This window comes from Corythoichthys intestinalis, chromosome 16 (genome assembly GCF_030265065.1).
Source record: "Corythoichthys intestinalis isolate RoL2023-P3 chromosome 16, ASM3026506v1, whole genome shotgun sequence".
NCBI classification, from domain to species: domain Eukaryota; kingdom Metazoa; phylum Chordata; class Actinopteri; order Syngnathiformes; family Syngnathidae; genus Corythoichthys; species Corythoichthys intestinalis.
This window is the reverse complement of record NC_080410.1, coordinates 45,005,537-45,024,190: the sequence shown is the minus strand read 5'-3', so window position 1 is coordinate 45,024,190 and position 18,654 is coordinate 45,005,537. Positions and strand designations below refer to the sequence as shown.

Sequence of the window (18,654 nt, the reverse complement as noted above, 5' to 3'; positions counted from 1 at the left end):
GTATATATTAAATGCATCATACCAGATATAAAATGACTACTACATAGTCTGTGGTAATCGTTTGGAGCCCAGTTTTCTCGTCGAATTGCAGCAGTCCATCTCGCTCTCCTCTCCGGGTCTCTCGGAATACGGTAGAACTTCAAGTCTCTCCATCTATCTTCTCTGTTATTGCAACCAACCGCCACACATGCCTTCACCATTTTGATTATTAAATTTAACGAGCAGAAAAACACGCCATAATAGGAGGAATTTACGTAGCGGTAATGCTAAAATCTGATGAGTAGACGGACAACATGGCGCGGAGGCGTGGTTGTGATGTCATGTGAGTAGGGTCTATACTTTCCAATATTTTCTAGTCTCTCAACTCGTACTAGAAAAAAAATGTTGTTTGCGCTCAGTTATATTGCAGTGCTCCCTCGCTACGTTGTGCTTTAAACTTAGTGCACTCAGTCCATCGCAGATTGTTTTTCAATTAAAAAACAATAAAATGGAATAGAATGGTGTTTATTGTTATTGTCAACTACGAAATTAACATTGTGAAACAAGGTAATTTGATGTGGCACTCTAATATTAACATAAAGAATGATTAAAAATAAATACCCGGTACTGTAAATACAGTATTTTATTTAAATATGTTAAGTTATATCTATATATACATGTAAAAATGTTTTTTATATATATGTATCTAATTTATATCATAATTATTACATTTGCAGAGCTTAAAACACATTTATTAGAATATACATATGCATATAACCTTTTTTGCTTTTGTTTTTATTTATTTTATCTTTTTTATTTTAATTATATGCTTGGGAGAAAGAGGGAAACATGTCTTATAGGTATCTCTTTGTAATGCTGTTAAATCTGAATAAATACATTGAACACACCAAAAGATATATATTTTTAAATATAAATAAGCTCCGCCTATACTTCGCGGATTTTCAATTTTCGCGGGGGGTCGCCATAAACCGCGAAATACGATGGATCACTTTATTCAACGACGCACTTTGCAATATCTACTAATCAAGCCTTTTGCAGCCTCTTACGTCATCTAGCGGCTGTCAGTGGAACAGCGTTTCTACGCTGCCTTGGGTAATCATCTTTATTTAATTTGTTTACATTTTATACATACAATTTATTTCTTGTTATTTCCTGAGTAATGATATATAACGACGTGATGCCCATCTCTAAAAAAAATAAAATAAATAAATAAAAATGTTTCCGACAGCTTCTCATCTGACGTCACAGTTCAAAGGGTATACGAAAGGAAGAGGACTTCCACGTGCGTATATTATTATTATTAGTTGTTGAGTTCAATATTGTTTCAATAACGACGACATGGGGAAGAAAACAAAGCGTAAAGCGGGGAATCCACTTGACAAAACTGGACAGCAGCAGAGGTAACGTGTTATGTTTTTCTCAACGTATCTGTTAGCTTTAGCAGCGGTGCTACACTCACCTCCGAGCTTGCCACTATTATTTTTCGTGGGAGGTTTGTGAGAAATGTGAAGTCATGAAGAGCTGACAACGAGTAAGATACTTCTCCCCCCCCTCAAACGTTAGTGCGAAGAAGCAGAAACGAAACGTTAAAGCCAAAAAAGACAACAAACAAGAGGACCACCTTGAACACATCCCGTTCAGGCTGCAGGAGATCATGAAAAGCAAGGAGAGGATGAAAAGTGCCTCTTCGAAGGGAAAGAAACATGGTGAGTAAAAATAAAACATGACTCTCTTACTCATTTACAGCTAGGGTTGCCAACTCCCTGAAAAAAAATTCTAATGATAAGGGACACCTCCTTGGTAGAGCTTGCTGGTGTTGTGCCGAAAGCGATACCGATATATGCGTTCCTGGACTTTACATATTATGGCTCATTGCATTATGATGCCCCACTGGATGCTTTAATAATGATAAATGTAACAACTTCAAGGTTTTCCGAATAAACATTCTGTGAAAAATAAAAGAACGTCAATTGAAGTTATGAATAAGGTGCCTATATTGCACCACTATATTTATGATTGAAATAAAAATTGTGCAAACATCAATTTTGGGACCAACGCAAAGTGCCAATAAGGTGCTGCCATATCACATAAATGCACATGCATAATGGCCCAAAACCGATAATGAAAAACAGATGTCGATATTATCGCTATCTTTTTTAAAATGCCTTTATCGGCCGATATTATCGGCTAACCGATAATATAAGACTTTTTTTTTTTTTTTGGTATGTGAATTTTTTCTACTATTAATTAGAATATTACAATTTTCCTCAAACCTGATTTAATTTACCTCAAACCTGATTTAATTAGGTACGTATTTGAGTGGTATAAGCACATGCAAAAAGATATATATCAGGAATGTATATTTAATACAAAAAAATAGTTAAATAAATGTAACATCTGTCCTGCCAAATTTGTAACTGTATAATTTAACCCTCAAGTCTTGTTTGTGTGTGTGTGTGTTTAGCCGTTTTAAGTGCAAACATAAACTCAAAGGTAAACTTTTTTTTAACAACTTAGGTGCATTTAAAGTGAGTACGACAGGAGAAAAAAAGTCTTAAATAGGATTATTATGTAAATTAGAATCATATTTTGAGAGTATTCCACTATATACAACAATTTAGCAAAGCGCAGATTATGAGAAATTAGTTTTTTAATCTGCCGGTTAGCCACGCCTACCATTATAGGCCTCTAATGTCCCCAACAAATGGAAGACGTCAGCGGAGTCACGATTTCATCTGATTTAGTATGCAGCCCATTGAGGGGGAATTATTCACAACAAGGAAAACGCGACGAAGAGAGCCGCAAAATGTCATTGTTTCAGTCTCTCTACTTCACTATTTTTAGAGGATATTCTTTTTATCCAAGTATTTTTCCCCAATAGCTAAATAAATGGCATGGTCATGACAAACAACAGGCTTGTGCTAAATGGAATGAAATAATGAAAATGCATTTGTTCAAGACGACATGGCAACATTACTCCATAATGGTCAAAACTGTCGACTTCACCTTTACTGTCGCACCTCCCGAACAATATTTTATGCCACCTAAATCGGGCTTATATCATTTCCCTTCCCCGGCTTCGAAGAATATAAACAAACCAAGAGGCCTGACAGCTAGCCGACATGCTAACCCGAACCGAGTGATGTTCACAGCCATGGACGGCTGTCAAAGATTGAATGTATAGCGTCGTCACTGAAAGTGAAACATATCTTCTTTTTTTCCTTCACTGTCTTCAAGCCACCGTCTACCAAAGACAACCAGAAAAGTCAGAGATCGGCGACATAGCCGTCCCAAATTTTAAGCGAGGCAAGAAGGAGACCGTGAAACACTTCTTGCAGCGCATGGAAATTGAGTCCAGGCACGTCCTCTTCCTCACCGAAAACCAGGTTGACAGGAAACCTGAGTTGGACGAAGACAAACAAGAGAAGCCCGCTGATCAGGGAAAGTCAGAAAAAAAAAAAGAGTAAGCGGATTCTTACTTTTGGTCATTTTATTCTGTTGTACTTTGACTTAATGGTGCCAAAGTTGTCATAATGCGAGTGAAATCAAATGCAAAAACTTTGGCGTTATCATCCACAAAATGGATCACCGCTGCTCTTTTATGTTTGTTGCATCTCATTTTGTCCCGCAGACACGACAAACTGAGATTGCAGAAGCGACAGCTGAAAAAGCTTGAGCGACAGGAAGACCGGATGGAGAAGCAAATGTTTCAAGGTGACTTAATTATGATATGAAGGCCCTAAAATCAAATTGATTTGTGGCAGACTGAACCCTTCCATGCTCGAATTATGATTTTTTTTTTTTTTTTTTTTAAATCTTTACAGGGAACTCATTTAACTTATTGGTTGCCATTGACGGCGCAAGATGTCCAATCCATTTTGACAGGATAGGGCAAATGAACATTCATTCGCCCTTCCCTGTCAAAATGGATTGGACATCTATCGTCGTCAGTGGCACTGAAACATGAGCATTTACAGTAAATTCTCAGTTTAAATGAATTTGACATCTAATGTTGTCAATTGCGAGTTAAATGGTATGGAAAAAAACTTTTGATACTTAGTTAAGTGTGTATTTCTTTTGTTATTTATTTTTTCATTACTGTTCACTAACATTTGTGTTTGTGTATATACACAACACTGATTACCGAGCAATAATAAAATTACAATAATAAGTATTGCTAATAATATAAGTTGTTTTAGATGACCAAAAATAGTCACTTGCTTGGTTAAAGGTCTTAAATGTCACTTTTGAATAGCTGTACACTGTAGAGACCACTCACAATATCATAAAATATCATATTGTTGTCCAAAAATTGATACTGGATCGGGTGGGGGAGTTTCACCCTAAGTTTTAATCACCAATCACGCATTTGCAAAATCCTTGAAAATCCCTAATGTCTCCACAAGGGGTCGCAAATTCCCCTTACAAACAGCAATTATTGACCATTTCATGGAGCCAATAGTTGCTAGGGGTATGACAATGTATCGCTTGCTACCAAAATCTACCCCAAGAATAGCATCTACATTACGTTGACGGCACCAAACATCCAATTCATTTTGGATGGATTGGAGGTCTAACGCTGTTAATGGCACTGAAACCACAGCATTCTTTTGTGGATGTATATCCGTCAGTTGAAACAGCCTGATAGCACAGATATAAGTACGCCTGACCCTTTGCTATTGCATGCGTTGTTGACGTTAGCGCGGCGGCACTCTGAAAATAGAGCAAGGCTCTATTTTGGGCCTCGCCTCTCGGCGCAGATTCATTCAAAATACTGTAATGCCCTGAATGGGGGGAAGAAGGAGAGGAGTCACTATTGGCTTACCCAATTTACTGTGGCAACAATAATAAAGAAAAACAATAACAAAATAACAGCAGTCTTGCCGCGACATGCGACGGCTTTCTCTCGCTATCTCGCCCGTTCTCCCATTCTTCCTACTTGCTTCCCACTCCATCACAGCTCCATAGTCCAATCGTCGCTTAAGGGGGCCGTGCATAGTTAGGGACATTGCAATACACAATGAATAGGTTGCCGCTGAACCCTTCATGCAAGGCTGCCGCTAGTTTGAAACAGCCTTAAAAAAAAAAAAAAATTCAATTGCAAGGCATTGCGGCTTTCTTTTTGGTGTGGCGGTGCACCACACTCTTATATATGTAGGTGAAATCCTGTATCCTAGAATGATTTCCTGACCCGTGTATCAATAATTGTTGAATCGTAATATCGTAAGATCATTGTCGTGAGCCTTGTATTGCAAATTGTATCTTTCCGTAAGCTACACAGAGGTTCGCACTAGTGCTGCAATGATTAATCGATTTAACTCGAGTATTCGATTAGAAAAAAAGATGCGATTAAAATTTTGCTGATTGGAGTATTCATTTAATTAAAGTGGCGATGTAATGGTTTGTTTAGAAAGGGTTTGCATTTAGTTTTATTGATTTTGGTGGATACACTGCCCTCTATTCTGCCTCATTTCACGTGGCTGAATCCAGCTTCTCTCTGTTAAAACAAACATAAGCTAAGTTTTTGTTTGGGCTAATGTTTTTTTAATGCATTCGTGAAGTAGTTTCTAGGTATATTTAGCCGTTTTTTGTGGGAATATGTGTTGGAACCATTTGTTAAGAGTACGGTTGTTCCAATCATGTTTTTTTGCTCCTTATCCGATCCCGATCGTTTTAGTTTGAGTATCTGCCGATCCCGATATTTCCCGATCCGATTGCTTTTTTTTTTTGCTCCCGATTCAATTCCAATCATTCCTGATAATTTTTCCCGATCATATACATTTTGGCATTAAGAAAAAAATGAATTAAACTCGGACTAATATATACATTCAACATACAGTACGTAAGTACTGTATTTGTTTATTATGACAATAAATCCTTAAGATGGCATTTACATTATTAACATTCTTTCTGTGAGAGGGATCCACGGATAGAAAGACTTGTAATTCTTAAAGGATAAATGTGACTTTGTATATTGTAACTAAATATTGCCATCTAGTGTATTTTTTGAGCTTTCAGTAAATGATACTGTAGCCATTTAACTGTTCTGCCCAAATGCATGATGGGAAGTGCAACCATGACTGTGCGTAGTGCTACCAATTTATATATCTTCTCTGCGTTGGGGAACAACCTAGGGTGTTAAGAAAAAGATCAATTACACCTTGCTTCCCCACATTGCTTCCCACGATATTTCTAATCGTAGGGAGAGGGATTGTAAGGCTTTAGCCAATTAAAAAAAGGCTCCAAAGGCTGCCAAAATTCACTCTACTCATTTTACGCTGCCTTATAGCTCTATATGTAGGTAAAACGGCGCCATTACAAATTGAACGCGACAATGCGTGAGTGGGTTGTGCAGCGCATGCGTTAATTGTGTTAGATATTTTAACGTGATAATTTTTTAAAAAAAATTAATTACTTCCGTTAACGGGATAAGTTTGATAGCCCTACCTTAAGCCTAAACTAAAGACTGGATGAGTGTAACATATTAAGTCTGTAATGTTAAATACAATTAGAAAACGATTTAATTAAAAAATATATATATATTAAAAAAAGGCATGTCCGATATTTTTTTGCCGATTCCGATACTTTGAAAATGACGTAATCGGACCCGATCATCTCTGGTTAAGAGAATTGTAAAAAAAAGAAGAAAAAAAAGAAAAAAAAACGTTAGCGTTTTATAGCATTTAAGCTAGCAGACTTTTGCTATGTAAGTTAGCCAATTGATCTTATGGTGTACATACATCCTCATTTTTTTTTTTTTTTTTTTTTTAACCGTTTGAGGCTCTGCTCAGGTATTTTTTATGTACCTTATCTGATTATTCGAACTAACTAGTTCATTGATTAATCGACTACTAAAATAATCGATAGCTGCAGCCCTAGTTCACTCCCCTAATAGTGACATACTGGTTATAGTAATTATAACACAGAAGTTTAACTGCCCCCCCCCCCCCCTTTTTTTTTTTTTTTTTGGCCTCTTTAACCAGTTTTATTTTTCCACCAGATGATATTCCCTTTGGCGAAGTTTCAATGGAACCACCTTCCCTTACCAGCAAACCCAAGAAGGTGCCCATAAAACCTCAGGTAACAAAAAATGTCCCCCAAAACATTCACGTCAAGTCTTAATGATTCCTTCCTCCCAAAGGCCTCAAAGGAGCTCCTCCTCAACTCGCTTCTCGGCAACGCCACTTCCACCGCCAAGCCTTCTATGGCCAGGCAGAGGATCATGGAAGAGGAACGGCAGAGGGCAGTGCTGGCCTATCGGCAACTTAAACAACAGAGACAGCAGCAGCTGGAAGAAGCCAGGACTGTAAAGCGGAAGGGCCACCAGTGATGGGGTACCACTACACGAACTCTTTGTTCTTCAGGTAATGGTGAAGCAGTTGAAGGTCTTAAAGTCGACATCCTCGGGTGAGGAGCAGACATTCAAACGTTGTCTTGAAAAGAAGACTACCTCGTTCATCGTGTACGAAGTCCGAACGGGAAATTCTTGTTCTCAGAACATTGTAATCGTGACCCGTGTAATTATGTTTTACAATTAAAGGGAACCACGGATAAAAAGACATGTAGTTCTTAAAAGATAAATGTTAGTACGAGTAACGACAATTTGGTATTGAAACGCCTCTTAATGTTTTCGTTTTAATAGATATTGTAACATTTTAAATTAAAAAATAAACTAGTAGCTCGCCATTGTTGTTGACGTCACAGGGCCACGCTGCCGTACTTCACAGTAACTCTAACTATGTAAGGTAGTGATTTAAATCCACCACAAGGTGTCAATGGCGAGTTTTACATGAACAAAATGTCAAGCCAATGAGTGCGTTTTGTCCCTTGACTGACACCGTAGCTCCCTGTTTTTTTTAGACAGGGTCTACTTGGGGTGTGACAAAATATCGAAATGGTGATATATCATGATACCGTGTATCCCAAAAGGTTATCGATATGCCCCTGCCAAGAATCGACATATCGTTTTAAAAAGGTGTCAATGTTTAAAAAACACATTTAAAAAAAAAAAAAAAAAAAGGAACCAACAAGTTATCAAAATCTTCCTCCATAATACAACCCCTAGCAAAAAGTATGCAATCACCAGTCTCACGAGTCACGAGCACTCAGACATTTTCGATGTCTGGCATGTAGAACAAACTCCGATAAAAAGCTTGAAAAAATAATGAATTAGTTCAAAAGTGCAACTCTTTAGCATTCAGAAACACTAAAAGAAATTAATAAAAAACATTGTGGTGGTCAGTAAATGTTAATTCTATAGAACAAGTGCAGGGAAATATTTATGAAATCACTCCATTCTAAGGAAATAAATATGGAATCATGAGAAACAAAGCAATAACAATCAAAACACATCTGTATTATTTAGTAGCACCACCTCTGGCTTTTATGACAGCTTTCAGTCTCTGAGGCATGGACTTGATGAGTATTCTTCATCAATTTGGTGCCAACTCTCTTTGATTGCAGTTGCCAGATCATCCATGCAGGTTATTAATTTGATCATCTTTGTAAATCTCACTGGAATGGCATAAAACAAAAGTTCCAGCATCATCACCTTGTCAAGAGTCAAAATCTGCATTGGACAAGGTGTCAAGAGTAAAAAATCTGCATTGGACAAGGTGATGATGCTGGAACTTTTGTTTGGTGCCCTTCCAGTGAGACCTTAACCCTTTAACACCTAAGCCTGTTTTGGCCGAATTTGCATGCATTTGATGTTGCCTTTATATTTCAAAGAAAAAATTGTTCACAATGGCCAAGTTGGGTCCCTTTTTTCAGGACACCTTGAACTTCATGTCCAAACTGTTGTTTTCTTCACTGACCAATTATAATCCACATTTTGGACCCAAAAAGACAAAAAAATCCCAAAATATTTTTTCAAAATTTGTAATGTTGGTGTCCCATCGACAACCAAACATGCTCCACCAACCGTTTTGAAGCTTGATAATATTTATTCAACTTGTTAGGATAAACATTCAATAGAAAAAAATAAGATTGAATAGTTTTATGTTTGACTATTCAACACAAACAGCGGGTATGGTCATAGGCGTTTTTGGCCTTTACACATACTATGGTCAAAACATGTTATATACAGTGCAAAATAGTGATATATATAATTTTTTTTTCTCATCTAACACAAAAAAAGTTTGGAGGATATCTCTTTGTGAAGTTAGGTATTATACCCATCACCTTATCTAAAGTACACGTACATGCAATCAAGCTTCTCGAACACACATCTATATAAAAATTGAAAAGATTCATAGTGAAGGAAAAAATATATATAACATTGAAAAAAGTATTTTATAAAATATTGACAAGTAGTTCCGTTCAATTCAATTTTTTCAGGCATGCGACCCGATAAAGTTTTTTTTTTTTTTTTTTTTGCGCACTCAATAAAGTTTGTTTTTGAACAGGTCACTGAGCTGCGTCACATACAACGTCACACAGCCTACTCTTCTGCCGTTTGAGCGCTGCTGTCACTTCTACTCGCCGAGACGCCGAATAATCCGAGGAAAACTACGACAAATGCAGCTCATCCTATTCCTTGAGTTGATGAAAAAATGCATTAGCTTGCGCTAAATTTAGTTTTCGATTCATTCTGCACGTTTCAAAGTCGCTCGCGCAATCCAACCGGTCTTCATGCCTCCTTTTCCTTAGTTGGCGCCTAGCTCGGCAACTTATTAAAAATGTTCACATTCGGTTCGTCCTTCTTGACATCACAACGGATCTTGAGATATGTAGTCTTTTGTGCTGCTTTCGGTTTTGAAAAAGGACAAGAAATGATGGAAATATGAAGGTAGATACATGATCCATGCAGCGTTTTAATGCATATTTATGAGTGCAATAAAACTATAAAACTCAAATGACATTATCTCCCGTTTTTCTTGGTAGATTGACTTCAAATAAAAACTGGTGTGGACTTCAACTTCCGCACTTTCAAATGAGACCAACCAGCGGCACGTGGGTGACGTAATTACAGCGTGACGAAGCTTCAAAGGCGACATGCGTAAACGCGTCGCTCCCGACACGTTCGGTGTTAAAGGGTTAAACGGCCCAAAATTACCTAATTGACTGCCACTGACAGCCATAGATGTTCAATCCATTTGAACTGGGACGGGTGGCAGCGAATGAACATTCCATTCGCTGCCACCCTCCCAGTTCAAATGGATTGGACGTCTACTAGTGACAAACTAATTCCAATTCACACTAGAAGCTTGTGTTTCTGTTGTTTGTAGAATATCCTAGAATGATTTCCTGACCAATGTATCCATAATCGTTGTATTGCCATATCGTCAGATCATCGTTATCGTGAGCTTTGTATCGCAAATCGTATCATATCATGAGGTACCAAGAGGTTCCCACTCCTAGGGTCTACAGTATTGTGGTTCACGTTCATTTGAGTGTCGTCTTCACAAGACTCCTGAAAATGGCTCCCAGCATCATAGTTTGTGTATTGTGACTAAATATTGCCATCCAGTGTATTTCTTGAGCTAAAGAAGTTGCTAAAAGGTTTAAATATAGTTTGACTAAAGTCTGAGTAAGTTTCATGTGTATTTTGCACATCGATTTTGATTGTGAATGCCAGTTCTCTTCGCATTGTTGTGTTAACAGTGTGAGATTAGGGCCTCAGTAATACAGAGTGAAGCACTTTTTGAGAGGTATGAGTATTAGTTTTGTAGTATTTTCACTATTTGATACTCATGTGTTTTGTAAAAGAGTTGCCAATAAACGGCGCGGTCCGAGCTACGAATGTGAATGCCTGTGTCAACTCTCCTTTCGCTCTCCCATTGTGGATTAAAGAAATTACAGCGTCAGTCAGGGGAAGAAACCACTCATTGGCTTGATCCCCAATTAATGTCAAACTCGCCATTGACACCTTGTGGCGTATTTAAATTACTACCTTACATAATTAAACAGTCACACGTTTTATTTTTTTTAAAGAGTGACAAGTGGAATTCTGGCAGCGTGGTCCTCTGATGTCACCGCCCTGCGACGTCAACAACAATGGCGACCTACTAGTTAAAATAATTTTACAAATTGTATAAAAACTAAAACATCAAGAGGGGTTTCAATATCAAATTATAATAACTTGTACTAACATTTATCTTTTAAGTACAAGTCTTTATATCCGTAGATCCTTTTAAGGGTAGGAACCTCTGGGTATCTTGCGAAACGATTTGGCGATACAACAATTATCGATACATGGGTCAGGAAATGCTACAAAACTAATAAACAGAAGTGCCATTGACCGAACTGGACGTCCAATTCAGTCAAAATGAATTGGATGTCTAGCGCCGTCAATGGCAGCCAGTGAGCTAATGTAGACACTGTTCTAATGGGAGAATTTAGTAGGAACCCTTTGGTTCCTTTTGTTTTTTTTAAACAGTGACATCTTTTTAAAATGATATACCGATTCTTGGTGGGAGCTTATCGATAACGTTTTGGGTTTCAAAGTATCGCTTTAAATCACTTTTTTGATACATTGTCACACCTCTATTTACAATACACAAGGAGTCGTCGGTTTTCAACTCATCGGTGCATTCAGTTGACATGGTAGGTAAGGTCATACAATACCACTGTGGCACCACTAGATGGCGATTTTTCTAACAAAAGCAATGCATTTTGTTGAAAAGCGGGACTGAGGAATAAACAGAACAGGGGACTTGATCCTCTGTCCCTTTGTTTGCGAACCCCATTCTTACCTGTCAATCACGGGTGTTTCCTGACATTTTTACACTGGCTGTATGTTAAAGATAATAAAACATATTTTTCTGATTTTGTTGTACAAGTGAGCTCTTGCTGTGTTTACAATATCAACTCATTCACTGCGATTGCAACCAATCCATGAACTCAGGGGTCGGCAATCCAAAATGTTGAAAGAGCCATATTGGACCAAAACCAAACATGTCTGGAGCTGCAAAAAATTAAAAGCCTTAATAAGCCTCAGTAGCCTACTATCAAAATGACTAAGTTGGCTACAAATACAGAATGATGCACGACGTGACTACTCTGTAGTACGATGCTGCCTCAGGTTTAACTGTATTACAATATTAATGAATTGGAAAAAATCTTAGTTTCATAATTTGTCCTACTGCAGAAACCATATTTAAACATATATTCCTCGTCCATCTTTTTCCATTTTCAAACATTTTTGAACATTTTGCCGCTCTCACTTTTGATAGTCCAGCGAAGATGCAAAAGAAAATGCAGATAAGCACTGACATGCACGTCTTTGACAGGGAAATGTATCCAAATTTTAGCAAAGAAAAGCATGAGGATGCTTGCTGTGTATTCTCAAACCTTAGCTCTTTCACCATTAGGTCACCAATCAGCATCACACGGAACGACTTGACCCGCACTCGAGCCGTCACGCGCACATGTGCGTTCCGCGAATGGAACCACTCCGGCAGCCGCGACGCTCGAGCCCTCACAAACGGCTGTTTTCTTGTTACCGTAGCGACGGCTAGCAGGTCAACATAGGCAGATAGTAAGGCTTTGCTAGTCAAAGCTGATCAAACACAGCAGACGGTGCACCTGTTATTAATGTTATTTATTGTGAAAACCGCAAATGACAGAATTTGATCTGGCTGCTATTTGTTGGCTTTGTCGCAGAGGTCAATGGTTAAAACAAAGGGCCTGGTCATGGCTGGATTAAGGGTAATCTTTCAAATGAATTACCAATGCAAATAGCCTGGTCGTGTACTGAGAAGTGTTCCACTTTTAAGCGTCGTTCAGATGTGATTTGTTCAGTCAGAAAGCTTGAACGATTTTTAAAAAAATCAACACTCATGCTATATACAGTATTGGCCCGGATATAAGACGGTGTTTTTTTGCATTGAAATAAGACTGAAAAAGTGGGAGTTGTCTTATATTCAGGGTCTAGACATTATACCCATTCATGAATCACGACGTTAGATGGCGCCAGATATCATTGAAGCGAATGCTGAACTTGAGTAATGTTCTGTCATGACAGATCTCAGCTACTCTCAAGTTTAACCTGTTTGCATTATTTTATTGCAATGTTTTTCCTTATTCAGATTTATTTCAAGACTACAGTTACAGATAGACCTCACTTTGATGGTTAAATATATTGTTATAATCATTTGCTTCTGATGTACTGTAATTATTGTCTGTATAAAAATTAATTTGGTGTTCAAAAAGTTTTTTTCAAACCTGAGTCTTGAAAAAGAGAGAGTCATCTTATTATCAGGGCCATCTTATATCGGGGCCAATACGGTATATTAAGGCTGCAACAACTAATCGATTAATAAATTAGTTGCTAACGGATTTAATCATCAATTTTTCCTGGAAGTAATGAGCAGTCGTGTTTGGATCCTTGTTTGTGTGTAATGCGAGGCTGTGTACGCACTAATGATAAGACCAAGAGAGAGAGAGAGAGAGTTCACTGCTATACTCAGGTTTAGTTACCGAATTAACAATACTTAATTGAGAGTTCGATTGTCTTGAGTGGTGTGTGTTGTGAGATCCAGTGTGCCTTTGTCAGGGGTGTTTATATGAAGCCAATTGTATTGTTTGTATTGAGACATTACTACTAAACACGGAGCTCTAAGCTAGTTAGCAGTTTCGCTAATCTGGGTCTTAAGTGTCCGTTTGTTTTGGAGAAGTATATTATGACATGCGTTATTGTAAAATAGTAAAGTTGTCTCATTTCTTTTTATAAAGAAACTACATGTATAAACCCATTAATATAACGGCTTCTTTTAACACAAACTCCCATTCAAACTGTAAACTGTCATACAAGAGAGTGTGCTTTGAAATTTGATTTGGATTGTATTTATGAACAACTGTTTGATAAAGAAAACTGATTCCTTACATTCTGCCTCCTCCTTATTCGATTCTGCTCACTGTAGTGGCCACTATGCACCACAGTCTTAAAAAATTTATATTCATATTTTTGGAAAGTTGGCACTGTTTACCGACGTTTCAGTGTTTTTAATGCTGATAGACCATTCTTCAATCACTCCCAACCCTCCCAGTCCAAATGGATTAAACATCTATCGCTGTCAATGACAGCCAAAGCTAATATATCAAATAAGATTAAATCCGTTTGACTTGTAGGAGGGCTATTGATGTGATGCGCGGTTTGCAACCCACTCAGCTTGTTGTGTAACAAAAGCTGCTGCTCCATTCAACCAAATCGCATTGTCCTTGTAAGAGAACATTTAACAAAAAACAATAATTTACCTGTCACTGATCTCATTAGCGGCAGAGATTAGGTACATGGATTTGTTACTGGGTTGTGTGGTTTCCATTGCCAGAGTAATGTCTGCTCCCAGTTCAAATCGAGCCAATGTATGCAAATGAGCAACCGAATCACGCCCTGCATGTTTTATCCAGTGACTTTACAGTAGGTAGCGTACTGTCATGTGCACTATTTAAGTGGATGTAGCTTGTTTTTAGTGTTTTTTTTAATTTTTTTTATTTCAAAGCACGACAAACAGGAGAAAGTGGCGTTCAAGGACAAGCAGATTAACACCGTAATCCAACAAACAAAGGCCTTTTTCCTTAAAGCAAGTACAAACCGGGTTCCAATATTTTGGGAGGCTGCATAAATTGTGAATAAAAACAATGGAAGGATGTGTATTTACCAAGCTTCAATAAATTATTCTGAATAGAACCGAAATGACATGCCAAAAAGTTTACAACTGGGAAAATGCTTGATTATAAGGGGAAAAAGTGTCAACAAATCTAAAAGAAGAGACCTAACTAGTGGGAATTGGTGTTTCAGGTGTTTGTTCTACATACCATTGACCTTTCCAGCCTCTTATTGCTTTCCATCCCGACTATTTGGAGATTTGTAGACACTATGAAATTTTAAATCAATATATTTTCCCCTTAAAAATTATAGAAGCGTATTGGTGCCAGCTGAAACAAATAAGTCCAGTATCACGTTATTACATCATAACATTATTACGTGATAATTATCACGTTTTTACATGATAATTATCACGTATTTACTTGATGCTGTTACGTTTTTAGTAGGGCTGTCAAAATTATCGCGTTAACGGACGGTAATTGATTTTTTAAATTAATCACGTTAAAATATTTGACTCAATTAACGCACATGCCCCGCTCAAACTGATTAAAATGACAGCACAGTGACATGTTCATTTGTTACTTGTTTTTTGTCTCCCTCTGCTGGCGCTTTGGTGCGACTGAATTTATGGGTTTAAGCACAATGAGCATTGTGTAATTACTGACATCAACAATGGCGAGCTACTAGTTTATTTTTTGATTGAAAATTTTACAAATTTTATTAAAACGAAAAGATTAAGAAGGGTTTTAATATTAAATTTCAATAACTTGTACTAACATTTATCCTTTAAGAACTACAAGTCTTTCTATCCATGGATCACTTTAACAGAATGTTAATGCCATCTTGTCTATTTAATGTCATAATAAACAAATACAGTACTTATGTACAGTATGTAGAATGTATATATCCGTCTTGTCTTATTTTAAATCGAGTTAATTACAGCTTAAAAATTAATTGTAATTAATCGCAATTCAAACCATCTATAAAATATGCCATATTTTTCTGTAAATTATTGTTGGAATGGAAAGATAATACACAAGATGGATATATATTCAACAAACTGTACATAAGGACTGTATTTGTTTATTATAACAATAAATCGACTAGATGGCATTAACATTATTAACATTATGTTAAAGTGATCCATGGATAGAAAGACTTGTAGTTATTAAAAGATAAATGTTAGTACAAGTTATAGAAATGTTATATTAAAACCCTTCTTAATGTTTTCGTTTTAATAAAATTTATTAAATTTTCAATCAAAAAATACACTAGTAGCCCGCCATTGTTGATGTCAATAATTACTTACACAATGCTCATGGGTGCTGAAGCCTATAAAATCAGTCGTACCCAAGCGTCAGCAGAGGGCGGCAAAACTCCATAAAGCACAAGTGAGCATTTCACTGTACTGTCATTTAAATCTGTCTGAGCGGGCATGTGCGTTAATTGCGTCAAATATTTTAACGTGATTAATTTAAAAAATTAATTAACCCCTTGACGCGATAATTTTGACAGCCCTAAATTTTACATGATAGCATTACGTTTTTACATGATAATTTTCACATTTTTAAGTGATGATTATCAGATTTTAGGTAGTAGATATCCCGTTTTTACATAAATGATCACGTTTATACTTGATAGTATTACATTTTTAGATACATATCACGTGTTTACATGATATCATGTTTATACATGATAATATTATGTTTTTACTTGGTAGTATTACGTTTTTACATGATAATTATCACATTTTTAAGTGATAATTATCAGATTTTACATTGTAGTTATCACGTCTTTACATAAGTATTACGTTTTTAGATACTCATGATTTATCATTAGGGTTGTTCCGATCATGTTTTTTTTTTTTTTTTGCTCCCAATCCGATCCCGATCGTTTTAGTTTGAGTATCTGCCGATCCCGATATTTCCCAATCCGATTGCTTTTTTTTTTGCTCCCGATTAAATTCCAATCATTCCCGATAATTTTCCCCGATCATATACATTTTGGCAATGCATTAAGAAAAAAAATGAATAAAACTCGGACGAATATATACATTTAACATACAGTACATAAGTACTGTATTTGTTTATTATGACAATAAATCCTCCAGATGGTATTTACATTATTAACATTCTTTCTGTGAGAGGGATCCACGGATAGAAAGACTTGTAATTCTTAAAGGATAAATGTGACATTGTATATTGTGACTAAATATTGCTATCTAGTGTATTTGTTGAGCTGTCAGTAAATTATACTGTAGCCATTTAACTGTTCTGCCCAAATGCATGATGGGAAGTCGAACCATGACTGTGCGTAGTGCTACCAATTGATATATCTTCTCTGCGTTGGGAAATAACATAAGTTGCTAAGAAAAAGATCTACTATTACCTTGCTTCCCCACATTGCTTCCCACGATATTTCTAATTGTTGAGAGAGGGATTGTAAGGCTTTAGCCAATTAAAAAAAGGCTTCAAAGACTGCCAAAATTCACTCTACTCATTTTACGCTGCCTTTTAGCTCTATATATAGGTAAAACGGCGCCATTACAGATTGAACACGACAATGCGTGAGTGGGTCGTGCAGTGCATGAGTTAATTGTGTTAAATATTTTAACGTGATAAATTTATTAAAAAATTAATTACCGCCGTTAACGGGATAAATTTGATAACCCTACCTTAAAGTGCTTGTGACACGAAAAAGCATGTTTATTTCATAATACACGCGGTATTTTATGCTCCTGAATGATATGGACCGCTTGGATGTGTGTGGAAGCGATCGCTATATTTATTTAGTTTTTTGAATCCCGCGCCAGGAAAATGAGTGACTTCCGGCTTCGGTCTCGCATTGAGGAGGAGGGCGCTGTGACGTGTACGGTAGAAGACGTCCTCTTCACGCTACAGTGTACTGTTGTGTATGAGGACGAAGGATTCAGCTGATTTTGCGGATTAATACTTTTATTTTTTGCATCACGCCAGCCAAACGGCTGCAGAAAAATCATTCTGTATGCGGGAGAGGCGTATGCGCCTTTTTGGAGTTTCAAAAGGTTCCCATTCACCGTGGATATTTACTGTGGGACCATTGGACTTACAAGGAAGTGAGTAAACATCTTGTTTTGTATTATGTCAAATACGAATACAGTGATTACAAAGTAAACACTATAAAATTCCTTTAAATAAAGGACTACTTACGTTTGATCATTGATAGGCATGTAAAAAGCTATCCTCACGCTCATTAGCAGTTAGCTGTTAGCACGTTAGCTACACAACAATTCCAGCCACCCTCCTCCAGGGAACGAACTGTAAATTGCTCTCCGCCGGGCGGTTTGCCGATCCGCAAAGAAACTCGACAACCGGGTCGTCATGTCAAATAATCCAGGCTAGTTATGTGTGATTTTCCACTTCGAAGACTTTGAAACATCCCTCGGTTCGGGTTAGCATGTCGGCTAGCTGTCACTCCTTCTGGTCTGTTTGCATTCTCCGAAGCCGGGGAAGGGAAATGACATATGTCCGATTTAGGTGTCATAAAATATCGTTCGGCAGGTGTGACAGTAAAGGTAAAGTCGACTGTTTTGACCATTATGGAGTAATTTTGCCATGTCGTCTTGAATAAATGGATTTTTATTATTTTATATTCCATTTAGCACAAGTTATTTGTCATGACCATGCCATTTATTTAGCAATTGGGTAAAAAGAATATCCTGTAAAAATATTGAAGTAAAGAGACAAACAATGACATTTTGCCGCTCTCTTCGTCGCGTTTTCCTCATTGTGAATAGTTCCCCCTCGACGGGCTGACTGGTCCTTCTCAAGCCATTTATATAGCTATTGGAGAAAAATACTTGGATAAAAAGAATATCCTGTAAAAATATTGAAGTAAAGAGACAGAAACAAAGACATTTTGCCGCTCTCTTTGTCGCGTTTTCCTCATTGTGAATAGTTCCCCCTCGACGGGCTGACTGGTCCTTCTCAAGCCATTTATATAGCTATTGGGGAAAATACTTGGATAAAAAGAATATCCTGTAAAAATATTGGGAGTAGAGAGACTGAAACAATGACATTTTGCAGCTCTCTTCGTCTCGTTTTCCTCGTTCTGAACAATTCCCC

General features: G+C 37.2%; 1 protein-coding gene across 1 annotated transcript; it reads left to right on the top strand.

Annotated features, from left to right (window-relative positions):
- The first annotated feature begins 1,251 nt into the window (after positions 1–1,251).
- ccdc137 (coiled-coil domain containing 137) lies at positions 1,252–8,024 on the top strand. Its single transcript, XM_057861087.1, has 6 exons — positions 1,252–1,400; positions 1,564–1,706; positions 3,238–3,463; positions 3,632–3,714; positions 7,001–7,080; positions 7,142–8,024. The coding sequence occupies exons 1-6, from the start codon at positions 1,339–1,341 to the stop codon at positions 7,328–7,330; spliced, it is 783 nt and encodes a 260-aa protein (XP_057717070.1). The 5' UTR covers positions 1,252–1,338; the 3' UTR covers positions 7,331–8,024.
- Positions 8,025–18,654: the final 10,630 nt, after the last annotated feature.